Below are 14,146 nucleotides of genomic sequence, written 5' to 3'. Positions count from 1 at the left end.
TTGTTAAAATTTGATAATTTTATAATATATGAATAATTTTTTTGAATTTTTTTGTAAATGACCAAAAATATTTTTTTAAAATAAAAATCTAGATATAAAATTTTGGTTCTATTTTTCATGTACTTTTTAAATAAGAATCCTATTATTGTAAAAAAAATTAATTAAATACACATGTGTTTTGCTAAATGCAGATGCCATTTGCCACTTATAAAAAAAGGATATTTTTTGTTACATTTAAAAATATTTTTGTTATAAGCAAATTTAAAAGATACTTTTGTTGGCAATTTAATTATTTGAAAATATTTATGGTGATTTACTCAAACTAGAACCATAGCTTTTTAAATTTTGTCGAACCAAATTAAAAGAAAAATGTTAAAAGTCAAAACAAAAAATGAGTATTTTATAGAAAAAATGCAACTTACATGTAAAAAATTAATCGCTAAATTAATTATATATTAATGCATGGGAACATGATGCATGAGCATCTTCCCTATCTTTTCCCAGTGAATTTGCATTTAATTTGTTGAGTTTAATCAATAATTAATTATCTTTTAGCCACTATGGATGCTACTTTGAGTTGTGTGCAATTCTGTTTATTTTAGGTAGTATTTGGTTGGATTTGATGGAGCTTCCGCAGAAAAAGAGAAGAAGGCGATATAGGGCAGGAATGGCTTAAAGGATGGAGAGGAAGCTTGCACAAATGGAATCAGCACAAGAATTAAAGGAGATGACAGCGAAGAGCGACGCGTGCGCGTACCTGACGCGTATGCGTGACACGCGAAGAAGACTATCGACGCGTACGCGTGACGTGCGTCACGTGCAGAAAACACTGATTCCTATTAATTCTGATTTAAACTTTAATTTTTAATAGGAAAAGATATTATTTTAGTTTTAGAAAATAGATTTTAAATTAATTAGGATTGGATATAAAAGAGAAAAGAAACTTCTCTTTTGGGGGATTCAATTCCAATTAGTTAACTTTTCATTCCACCTCAGCCCAATTTACAATCCTTATTTTCTCTCTGAACCATGAGCAACTAAACCTCTATTGTTAAGGTTAGGAGCTCTGTCTATTGTATGGATTGATACTATTATTTTTCTATTTTAATTCATGTACTGATTTATATTTCAAGAATTGTTTTCGTTCTTTATCTTATGAATTTGGGTGGAACGGAAGTATGACCCTCTTTCTAATTGAGTTCTTGTATAACTTGGAAAAGCTCTTTACTTGAACAACAGCTTGAAAACAATTTCTCCTAAATTCTAATTATCTGGACTTAACGGGATACGTGACATATAATTCTCTTATATTTGGGTAATTAGGATTTCTATGGCATATAAACTAGAATTGAATTTAACCCTTTAAGTGGAATTAAGTGACCAAGGAATTGGCGGTTGATGAAAGTTAGAGGAGACTAGGAAGGTCTAAGGAATTAGGGTCTAGTCACATATAGTTTGCCATGAATTAAATCTTGCATGATTAAAATAGTTAGTAAGAAAAGTCAATCCAGAAAATAGATAACTCTGAAGCCCTAACTGTTTCTCCATACATATTTCACAACCTGTTTACTGCTTGCTTTATTAAATTTCTGAATTATTGTTTAATGCTTCTGAATACCAAAACACTCTTTTCTATTTGTCTAACTAAGTAAATTAATCAACCATTGTTGCTTAATCCATCAATCCTCGTGGAATTGACCCTCACTCACCTGAGGTATTACTTGTTACGACGCGGTGCACTTGCCGGTTAGTTTGTGGACTCTAAATTCTGCAAGCTCTCACTACCTGCTTCCACCAACCAACCTTTAAACTCCAGTGGAATTCCTTCTCAATCCTTAACTAACCCGAAGGGTGGCATCAATGCCATCACTTTGAGATCTGGAACCACATTGCCAGAGAGGACCCGGGAGGAGCCAAGCCCAATAGAACACGCCCCAATTGAAGACTCATTGGAAGTAGAAGATGCTGAAATGGAAGATGCTGAAGAGGAAGATGAAGTACAAGACAAGGTTGAAGAAGAATTAGCTCAGCCAAGGAATGGAGCACCAAATGATATAGAAGCCGCAAGTAGCGCTATCCCTATCCCATTCCCACACCTTGCAAGAAAGACCAGAAAGCAGACGGAACTTGATCCCAAAATGGTAGAAATTTTCAAAAAGGTTGAGGTAACTATTCCCCTTTTTGATGTCATTCAGCAGGTACCTAAATACGCAAAGTTTCTAAAGGATTTATGCATTCATAAAGATAAAATTAATGAGTTAGAAACTATTCCTTTAGGTAGTTCTATATCTGCTTTAATGGGAGGTATACCTGAAAAATGTAGTGATCCATGTCCATGTATGGTAAACTATACCATTGGAGGTGTAATATTTTCTGATTGCGTGTGTGACTTAGGAGCATGTGTTAGTATAACGCCATTGTCTATATATGATACTCTAAGGCTCCCTCCCTTAAAAAGGTTGGCAGCTCGTTTTGTGTTAGCAGATAAAAGCATTATTACAGTAGTTAGAATTGCTGAAGATGTATTAGTGAGTATTAAGGGGCTCACATTTCCCATTGACTTCTATATCCTGGAAATGCCTCCTAATGACTCAGGAAGACCATCATCAATCCTGCTTGGAAGACCATTCCTGAAAACTTCAAAGTTCAAGCTGGATGCATTCTCAGGAACTTACTCCTTTGAAATAGATGGCAAAACAGTAAGTTTCAGTTTAAATGAAGCTATGAAGCATCCTCTGGAAGATCATTCTATCTTCCAGTGCGATATTATTGATGAAACTATAGCTGAAGTTCACCAAGAAGAATTAGAAGAGAAGCACTTGGAGCAAGGTCCAAGTGTAGGGACACCCTCTGAACATAATGAAGACACCTTACCATTACCACCAGCCCCGAATGATCCGGAACCTAGCCATGAGCAGAAATTGGAATTGAAGCCCCTCACAGGAAGAGCAACTGCTTAGTGTGCTGAGAAAACATAAAAGAGCAATTGGATGGAGCTTGGCGGATATAGTCGGCATCAGTCTTCAAGTTTGTGAGCACAGAATATATTTAGAAGAGGAAGCAAAACCTGTCCGTCAACCCCAAAGAAGATTGAATCCAACCATCTTAGAAGTTGTCAAGAAAGAAATAACCAGACTACTTGAAGCAGATATCATTTACCCCATCTCAGATAGTGAATGGGTTAGTCCAGTACAAGTGGTGCCCAAGAAGTCTGGAGTCACAACAATAAAGAATGAACATGTAGAACTCCTGACAACTAGAGTGCATAATTCATGGAGAGTCTGCATTGACTATAGGCGTCTCAACCAAGCTACTCGCAAGGATCATTACCCCTTGCCATTTATTAATCAGATGCTCGGTCGTCTGTCAGGTAAATCACATTATTGCTTTTTAGATGGTTATACAGGTTACTTTCAAATTCATATAGCTCTTGAAGATCAGGAGAAGACCACTTTTACATGTCCCTTTGGAACGTATGCTTATAAAAGAATGCCTTTTGGCTTATGTAATGCACCTGCTACTTTCCAAAGATGCATGATGAGTATCTTTTCAGATCTTATTGAGAACTGTATGGAAGTATTTATGGATGATTTTAGCGTATATGGTGATTCGTTTGACCTTTGCTTGGATAGTTTAGCTAAAGTATTAGACAGATGTGTTAGTTCAAACCTTGTATTAAACTTTGAAAAATGTCACTTTATGGTAAAACAAGAAATTGTACTAGGACATGTTGTGTCTAAAACTGGTATTTCAGTAGATCCAGCAAAGGTAGATGTCATTTCTAGTTTACCTTAACCCTCCTCTTTGAGGGAAGTCCGTTCATTCCTTGGCCATGCATGTTTTACAGGAGATTCATTAAGGAATTCAGTAAGGTAGCATTACCTTTATCCAGACTGCTGCAGAAAGATATTGAGTTCGAATTCAGTGAAGATTGCATGAAAGCATTTGACAAGCTAAAGATCGCCCTGACTCAAGGCCCAATTGTGAGAGGACCAGACTAGAGCCAGCCATTTGAAATTATGTGTGATGCCTCCAACCATGCAGTAGGAGCAGCACTGGCTCAGCACGAAGGTAAGGATCCTTTTGTAATTGCTTATGCATCTAAGACTCTAGATGTTGCTCAGTCTAATTACACTACTACTGAAAAAGAGCTTATTGCTATTGTTTTTGCTCTGGATAAATTTCGAGCCTATTTATTTGGTACTAAGGTAGTAGTATACTCAGACCATGCAGCTCTAAAATATTTATTAGCTAAAAAGAGTCCAAACCAAGGTTAATACATTGGATACTGCTACTGCAAGAATTTGATTTAGAAATTAAGGATAGGAGTGGTAACCAGAATTTAGTGGCAGACCACTTGAGTCGCCTTGAGCACATTAATAATGACTCCACTCCTATCAATGATACTTTTCCATTTGATAGTTTGCAAGCAGTATCCGAAGTAGTTCCTTGGTATGCACATGTAGCTAATTATCTAGTTAGCCATACATTCCCTCTAAATTTTAATAAACATCAAAGGGACAAGCTGAAAAGCGAGTCTAAATATTATATATGGGATGATCCATATTTGTGGAGATGTGGTGCTGATCGGATAATTAGAAGATGTGTACCTCAAACAAAATTCTAGTCCATTTTAGAGGCATGCCACTCTTCTGAGAGTGGAGGACATTTTGGCCCTCAAAGAACAACTAGAAAAATCTTAGACTATGGATTCTTGTGGCCCACTCTTTTTAAAGATGCTGCTGAATTTTGTAAATCTTGTTTCCCATGCCAAAGATTTGGTAATATATCCAAGAGGGATGAGATGCCTCAACAGATTATGCTTTTTTTGTGAATTTTTTGATGTTTGGGGCATTGACTTCTTGGGTCCATTTCCAAATTCTAATGGTTACCTTTATATACTGTTAGCTGTAGATTACGTTTCTAAATGGGTGGAAGCAATTCCTACCCATACCGATGATGCTAACACTGTCGTTTCCTTTGTTAGAAACCATATTATCTGTCGCTTTGGATCACCACGAGCAATCGTGAGCGATCAAGGCACTCATTTTTGTAACAGGAGACTAACAGGACTATTGAAAAAGCATGGGATAATTCACAAAGTAGCAACAGCTTATCATCCCCAAACCAATGGACAAGCAGAAGTGTCTAACAGAGAGATTAAACGCATTCTGGAGAAGATAGTAAAGCCTCATAGGAAGGATTGGAGTGCCAGGCTACAAGATGCACTCTAGGCATATAGAACAGCATACAAAACACCTATCGGGATGAGCCCCTTCTGCTTAGTGTACGGAAAGGCTTGCTACCTTCCAGTAGAGGTGGAACACAAGGCCTTCTGGGCTGTAAGGGAATGCAATATGAATTTTGAAGAATTTGGTGCTGAAAGAAAGCTGCAACTAGCAGAGTTAGAGAACCTTCGCCTAGAAGCATATGACAACTCCAGGCGATACAAGGAGAAGATGAAGGCTGTCCATGACAAACACATAAAAATGAGAGAATTCAGACCAGGGGAGTTAGTTCTTCTTTATAACTCCAGACTGAGGCTTATGCCAGGCAAACTAAGATCAAGATGGGAAGGTCCATATAGAGTAGAGAAGGCAGAGCCATACGAAGTTTTCCACCTGCGTCATCCTTCTAGCTCCAAATTCCTGAAGGTCAATGGACATCGCCTGAAGCTTTATCATGGAGAGAAGACGAAGGATCTCAAAGAAATAGAGGTTTTCCTTTTGGAAGACCCACCAACAGAAGCAGAATGAGCCTGAAGACGTCCAACTTAAGGACGTAAAAGCAAAGTGCTAGGTGGAAGACAACCTACCATGGTATGATCGTTCAGTTTCAGTCTTAGTTTTATTTTACCTTATTCTATTTTGTTAATGACTCTTCTCATAATCTGTGCATATAGCTGCATATAGCCTACATTTGCATTTGCATACTGCATTAAATATTAAAAAAAAGAGAGAGAAGAGAGGCACGCGACGCGCCAGCGTCGCTGACGCGTCTGCGTCGCTGACGCGGCGTCATAGTGCATTAGAAACTAAGGAGAAGAGAAGCAGAAAGTCACGCGAAAGCGTGGCTGGAGGCGTGCCTTAGGCACAAACATGCCCACGCGTCCGCGTCACCCACTGGAATCTTTTTTTGATTTAATGTATTCATTTTTTTTTATCATTATACACATAAAGGAGGAGCCGTATGAGATGAAAATATCACGTACGCGATCGCGTGCCCCTAAAAATCGACGTAAAAGAGGTATATGGCAGCAAGTTATGATGGAGTAGGGCTGGAATGGTGCTGGAAGCACCAGCCCTACCACGCGACCGCGTACCCCATGTGGCCACGTCGTTTTACAAAATCAGGCCATTCACGCGATTGCGTCACCCACGCGAACTCGTCACCTCAAAATTTGGCAAAATGAGTATAAAACAGAGAGTTGCGCGAACGCACGGCTGCACTCGCGCCAATAGCACAAAACAGGTCATGCGATCGCGTGACCCACACGTCCGCGTCACCTGAACTTATCGCCCACCACACGATCGCGTGACTCACGCGTCCGCGTCACATGTGACGCACAGCTTATCCAAATCAGCCAAGATATCTTATCTTTTTCTTCCCAAATCTAAATCTTTTCTTTTCTCTTCTTATTTCTTTCTTCTCTCTTCTTCCTTCTTTATTCTTTCTCACTTTTTACTTTCCCCTTCCTTATTATTCACATCCATTATCAAGGTTCTTTTCTTTCTCTCTTAATTTTTTACTTTTTCATTATTTTTATTTATGTTTTCTTCTTTTACTTTCATTATCTATATTTTCTTTTTCTTTATTTTTTTTACTTTTTATTCCTTTAATTGGTGTTAGAAATATAATTGGGTGATTAGTTACTTCTATATTTTGCTTGTGAGTTATTGTGGAATTGTTTGACAATCAATATTACTTCTTAAAGGGTTGCTTGCATGTTCAAATTAATACTTTCAATAACATATTTACCATGCATGCTATGTGTTTGTGAAAAAGCCCGTATGGCATTATGCATTATTTTTATATTCCTCTATTCTACTATTCTAATGCCTGTTTTTCACAAAACTCCTTTTATATTTTATTAATTAAATATAATTGTCAATACAAACAGGTTGTTAGTTTGAAAGGGTTGGTAATCTAACTTGGACATTGAATGCTTGATCTATGCTACTCATGCCTTTGCCAGCATGCTAATAAACATCTTGCATTTAATTGCCATCACATGCACTTGCTATATTTCCATTGATGAACTTTTCACATGTAGTCTAGACCATGTGTTAACGACATCCTTCTTTACCGTGCATTGATTATCACCTGTACCCTTTTCTTCCTTGCTCTAACCCTTAAAGTTTTAAAGTTATTTTCTTTTTTCTTTTTCAGGATGGCCACCAAGAAGGGTAAAGAGAAAGCTACTCCTAAACCACCAGCAAGGAAAGGAACAAAAAGAACATTAGTGGCAGAGCTATCTTCAACAGCAGTAAAGCCCTCAACAAAACAAATCAAGAGGATCATCAAGGTCGATGAAAAATAAAAAGCTTTTCCAGCAAAGGACACTGCGCGGTTCCCTAACCGCTACTGTGAGTAGATGTTCCCTATCCTGGCTAAGAGGAATTATAATAACGAACACCTTCTCATCCTCCTGACCACCATTGTTGAATTTGTTGAGCCGCGAATTGAACGAAGACAATGGGAATTTCTACGGAGACAGTACCAGCAGGTTAATCTTTTATGGGTAGTTGAATTCTACTCCAATTTTCACATGCCAACCATGCAGTCTGTCTATGTCCGTCAGAAGCAAGTTCTTATAACAGAAGAGGCCATTCAACGAGTTTTTAGATCTTCCCCCTGCTCCAGAAGGATTGGACGCTTTCCAAGAAGCCTCATTCAAACGCCAGACATACCAATTTGACTGGGACGCCATTCTCAGAGTTATAGCACAACCTGACAGCAGATGGATTTATGGATACCATCGATCTTGACCTAAGAGTATATTGGCTTCAGCACTCACTGTGGAGGCTCGAGTATGAGCACAGATCATGTTCCATTACGTCTTTCTGAGCACTCACGAGTCCTCCTTCGCCGTAGACATGGCAGTTTTACTCTGGTGTATCCTTACAGACCAGCACCTTAATTTACCAAGACACATTCGGCATGCTATGGGACACGTATAGATTTTGGGCAACCTACCTTTTCCCACCTTAGTTTCAGATCTAGTCTCATCAGACAGAGTCTCCTACAGAGCTGGGGACACCAAGGCCATAATTCCACGAGATGATCAATACGTCCCCAATGGGAAGTATATCAGACCTCCAGCAGCCACTATCAACCGGAGCATAGAACCAGCAGAAGACATTCCTTCTCCCCCCACATCACAAGTACCTTCAACAAACCAACTGCTACATCAGATACTTGAGAGGCTAGACCGACTTGACCGGAAAGAAAAGCAAAGAGAGCGCCGTAACAAGCGCATATTTACATACCTCAAGGAGCTGATTGTTGGAAATCACCCACCTAAAGAAGACCCAGACACCCCGGACTCTACTTCATTTACCAGCACAGGGAGCCATGACGGTCCCGATTGTGGAGATGCTGCTACCAGCCTCCCTTTGTTCCTGACAGATGGCACCGAGGACGGTGCCAAGCTTTAAGTGTGGGGAGGTCAGTCAGTACCTGACTTTCGGAGGTAATTTCTCTTCCTTAAACACCAATAGAATAGGATATTTATTTAATTTTTCTTTTGTTAGATAGAATAAAATTGCATAGTAATAGGTAATTGCATGCATGTTCTAATTGGTTGAAAATAATAAGTTTCTTTTTAAGATCCTATTTTTGAAAATTTTCACTAATTTAAATAAAAACTTTTGTGTTAAACTTGTTTGAAAGTTGTATTTGGAACATAGTTAAAAGCTAGAACACACAAACATGTGAGATTTGAGCCTAATGACACGGTTACACTATTTAACCATAAAATTTTATTCTTGTGTGTTTGCTTCTCTATGATTGTAATCTATATTTTTTTCCATCCTATATGTCCAATATTTAATGTATTATATGCATGCATATGTTGAGGCCATTGTTTTATTAACTCACTTACCCCAAATAGCCTACCCTTCTATTTACCTTTGTTAGCCAATTTGAGCCATTTAATCCCATTTGTTCTATATTTTTACCATATTACTAGCCTTAAGCGAAAAAATAAGTAATACCCCAAATTGAATCTTTAGTTAGCTTAAGATAGGAATTGTGTGTCAATCAAGTATGGAAAAATTGTGGGAACATGGGTTAATAAGGGAATGTATCATGATAAAATATTGGAAATTTGGGTACCTACTCATGTGAAACTAAGAAAAATTATAAATCCATGTGCATTGGTAATGTTATTTTTATGCTGCAAAAAAAAATCCAAAAATTTCAAATAATTAAGTAATTAGATAAATAAATAAGGGGACAAAACTACCCTAATGCTAAATTAAGTTTAATAAAAAAATCAATGCATATGTGATACAAGTTAAGAGAAAGTTGATGCATGAGTATGTAAAACAAAAAGTGGGAGAATTTTGGGAAACCTAAGGATGATTTAAGAAGAAAATAGAGTATATATGTTAGGTGAAATCTTAGGATAATCAAGGATTCAATTTATAGCTCACTTAGCCATATATATACCCTCACCTTTACCTTGGCCCCATTACAACCTTTAAAAGACCTCATGATGTTTGCATTGGTACATTAAATACTTGTTGATTGGTTAGGTGAAGAACAAGGTTTAGAAAGCATGATTAGAAGAAGAGTAGAGTGATTACCCTATACACTAGAGTGACTAGAGTGCACATACACCATCAGTGAGGGTTCAATGCTTAATTCTATGTTCCCTGCTTTCATAAGCTGTCTTCCTACAGGTTTACTTACTTTTACTGTATGAATTTTAATTAGTGGAATTTGACTTATTTTTGTCTTGAAAGAACTTATTTATTTTTAACTAAGTAGACAAAATCATTTTATCATATAGTTGCATTCATATACATAGGTTGCATTGCATTACATGAGTCTTACTTTTTCCCTACTCATTTATTTTATCTCCTTAAGCTAAGCATGAGGACATGCTAATGTTTAAGTGTGGGGAGGTTGATAAACCACTATTTTATGGTTTATCTTGTGTTTAATTGAGTGGTTTCATCAAACCTTTACCTACTTATTCATATGATTTGCATGATTTTATAATCCCTTCCTAGTATTGGTTTATGATTAAAAACTTGCTTTCCAAAGACCTTTAATTAGTATATTTTAATTCTCCTTTATACCATTCGATACCGTGATCCGTTTGTTAAGTGTTTCAGGCTTCATAGGGCAAGAATGTCTTAGATAATAGAGAGGAAGCTTACAAAAATGGAAGGAACACAAGAAACTAAGGAGATGACTAGCGAACACTGACGCGAGCGCATGGCTGACGCGAACGCGTGGAATAGAGAAAAATGCAGCGACGCGTACGCGTACCTGACGCGTACGCGTGGATTGGAGTCCGCACGAATGACGCGAACGTGTGAACGATGCGCTCGCGTGACAAGAAAAATCGCTGAATGACGCGAATGCGTAGACGACGCGTATGCGTGACGTGCGCGATCTGCAATTTTAACAGAAAATGCTGGGGGCAATTTCAGGCCGCGTTTTGACCCAGTTTTTGGCTCAGAAACACAGAATAAAGCCAGGGAACATGCAGAGACTCAAAAGAGACCTCTTTACGCAACTTGACACAACTTTACATATTCTCATTAGGATAGTTTTAGGTTTTTAGATTTGAATTTAGAGATGATTACTTCCCCTCTAGATTCTCTTTACATTCATAGTCAATTAGTTTTATGCTTTTGGATATTGAAGAAGTCATTACCTCCGTTTGAAGACATTATTCTAGTTTATTTACTTTGTCCCTTACTCTTCCATATCCTTATTTACTTTATTTAGAATTCTAATTGGAATATTTTCATGGATTGTTGATGCAAAGAATTACTTTTACTTTTAATTAATTTTCAATCTCTATTTTATTTTAATTAATTTATTATGTCTTCTTATATTTTTCTGAGTATTATATCCATGTCAATGGAGTAGATTCCATACTTGACATGGGAGTTGATTAAAAGGAGACACTTGAGTTGGAAGGCTTAAGTATTGGTTAAATTGAAAGTTGTTGGCTAGTTCTGTATTTACTAACACTAGACCTTCCCAAGGAGAGGACTAAGATTTGCGAATAAGGATTAGCTCAATCACTTGACTTTTCTTTATTTAGTACGGGTTAACTAAGTGAAAACAACAACCTTTTTAATACTGCACTTAAGAGATCCCAACAAGGATAGAACTTCCAATTAATTATTCCCCCAGTCAAGGCTTTTTATTTAGAATATCAATAATTATTCTTAGTTTATTTTTATTGCTTAAATTTACAATTATTTAATTGCTCATTATTCAACTCTCAAAACTCTCGAAAAATTCCTAATTAATAAAATAGCACCCTTTCCTGCAACTCGTTGGGAGACGACCTGGGACTCATACTCACAGTATTTTTCTATTCAAAATATTTTGTGACACTCTTTTTAAATTGGTGAGGCGGATTTTAGCTGGTTAAGAGCTATACTTGCAACTCTGTTCTATGATATTATAATCTCTTAATTGGCCTATCTTCTGCCACGCACCACGCGTACCTGATGCGTGCGTGTGATTTGGAGCTTTTCATGGCGACGCGTGCGTGTACCTGACGCGTACGCGTGAAAAGCGAAGTTGCACAGCGACGCGTGTGCGTACCTGACGCGTATGCGTGACACGCGAAGAAGACTATCGACGCATACGCGTGACGTGCGTCACGTGCAGAAAACGCTGATTCGTATTAATTCTGATTTAAACTTTAATTTTTAATAGGAAAAGATATTATTTTAGTTTTAGAAAATAGATTTTAAATTAATTAGGATTAGATATAAAAGAGAAAAGAAACTTCTCTTTTGAGGGATTCAATTCCAATTAGTTAACTTTTCATTCCACCTCATCCCAATTTACAATCCTTATTTTCTCTCTGAACCATGAGCAACTAAACCTCCATTGTTAAGGTTAGGAGCTCTGTCTATTGTATGGATTGATACTATTATTTTTCTATTTTAATTCATATACTGATTTATATTTCAAGAATTGTTTTCGTTCTTTATCTTATGAATTTGGGTGGAACGGAAGTATGACCCTCTTTCTAATTGAGTTATTGTATAACTTGGAAAAGCTCTTTACTTGAACAACATCTTGAAAACAATTTCTCCTAAATTCTAATTATCTGGACTTAACGGGATACGTGACATATAATCCTCTTATATTTGGGTAATTAGGATTTCTGTGGCATTTAAACTAGAACTGAATTTAACCCTCTAAGTGGAATTAAGTGACCAAGGAATTGGCGGTTGATGAAAGTTAGAGGAGACTAGGAAGGTCTAAGGAATTAGGGTTTAGTCACATATAGTTTGCCATGAATTAAATCTTGCATGATTAAAATAGTTAGTAAGAAAAGTCAATCCGGAAAATAGATAACTCTGAAGCCTTAACTATTTCTCCATACATATTTCACAACCTGTTTACTGCTTGCTTTATTAAATTTCTGAATTATTGTTTAATGCTTCTGAATACCAAAACACTCTTTTTTGTTTGTCTAACTAAGTAAATTAATCAACCATTGTTGCTTAATCTATCAATCATCGTGGGATCGACCCTCACTCACCTGAGGTATTACTTGGTACAACCCGGTGCACTTGTCGGTTAGTTTGTGGACTCTAAATTCCGCACCAGAACACGGTTGTGTAAACAATATTGTTGTGTTATCAGGATATTTTAGTTAGGCCTATTATGCTGTTTTGTTTAGGTGAACAATGCTATAGAAACCTTTTTTTGATTTGTTCTGTTAAGTTGTGGATCCTTGATTACCCATGTGGTATATCTACTAAGACAATATGATATGATTATGATGTTTGTTATGGATTATAACAATGATTATGTCTATTGTGATGTAGACAGTTTTTGGTAATTTTATATTTAGGTTACAAATATCACCATATTGTATTTTCAATGAAACTCATCATGCTCAAAGAACAAATTTATGTTGACTTAAACACAATAAAGCTGGAACACCTAATTTCATTCATAAGTCACTTCATCATTACGTATCAACTAGTTCAATTTCAAACCTCTAACAACACCCCTAAAGCACAACAACATAACACTCCATGTGTAACTTTACTTGGAGATACATGTGAACAAAAGTGATGCACAAATGACAGTAGCCACAATCATTGCAACTGAAATGTATATTATTAGCATCTTCATTACTCTAACTTCACCTTCCAAGCTACCCAATCTCCATGACACATTCAATCTCCATTCATCATAGTCACTGCCAACCACTACATCAGTTTCTGCCCCTGCTTCATACCCATCATCATCAACCCACCTAAAGAAGTTACAATGACTTCCCTTCTGAATATTTTCAGAAAAAATATTAATTTCAACTGCCCAACAAAATAGACATAGAAAAATGAAAAACAAAATTAATTTACCCTAACTCACCGGGTATCTTGCACAAGTGTGAAACAACCTATCTGAATTCTCTCTTGTACCAGATTTCTTGATCATTGTCTTCAACCCGCAAAAGCATGTCTGGTCCTTGATCTTCCTCCTCCGTTGCATAGAAGAGTTGGAACCATGACTACTAAGAGACTGAGATGGCAAGTCACCGCCGCGACCTCCATTCATCATGACAGCGAATGAACAAACATACAAGGTCATCTACCAGGAGAATCACACATATTTATGCTTCAAATTAGGATTAGGGTTCTAATATTGAGGCTAATTTGAGCTACATAAACAAACTTATCTGCTCAGTATTAACGTTAGCCACGCTGTAACTTAACGTTTTAACTCAGCAAACGTTGTAACCTTAACAACTGATATGACGGAAGGGCGAACGCCATCAACGTCGATATCTTTCGAGGACGCTTTTGATTAATTTTATCTTCAGGGACCAAAATGGATATCAGGGTATCTTTCAGGAACGAATATTAAATAGATAGAAAATGTCATTATTTTTATTTGATGTTAATAAAGAGGATGAATACTAACG

At 37.0% G+C, this 14,146-nt stretch overlaps 1 protein-coding gene across 1 annotated transcript; it reads right to left on the bottom strand.

Moving 5' to 3' along the window:
- Window positions 13,213-13,847, bottom strand: LOC110267250. Its single transcript, XM_021112436.1, has 2 exons — window positions 13,594-13,847; window positions 13,213-13,503 (listed from the first exon to the last, which is right to left on the bottom strand). The coding sequence occupies exons 1-2, from the start codon at window positions 13,810-13,812 to the stop codon at window positions 13,264-13,266; spliced, it is 459 nt and encodes a 152-aa protein (XP_020968095.1). The 5' UTR covers window positions 13,813-13,847; the 3' UTR covers window positions 13,213-13,263.

The sequence above is a fragment of the Arachis ipaensis genome, chromosome B09 (assembly GCF_000816755.2).
Source record: "Arachis ipaensis cultivar K30076 chromosome B09, Araip1.1, whole genome shotgun sequence".
NCBI classification, from domain to species: domain Eukaryota; kingdom Viridiplantae; phylum Streptophyta; class Magnoliopsida; order Fabales; family Fabaceae; genus Arachis; species Arachis ipaensis.
The sequence above is the reverse complement of the archived record's forward strand: the minus strand, read 5'-3'. Positions and strand labels throughout refer to the sequence as shown.

Coding starts and splice junctions, on each gene's coding strand:
- LOC110267250 (XM_021112436.1), bottom strand. CDS start 13,812: ATGACCTTGTATGTTTGTTCATTCGCTGTCATGATGAATGGAGGTCGC. Junction 13,504..13,593: donor ACACTTGTGCAAGATACCCG/GTGAGTTAGGGT, acceptor GAAAATATTCAG/AAGGGAAGTCATTGTAACTT.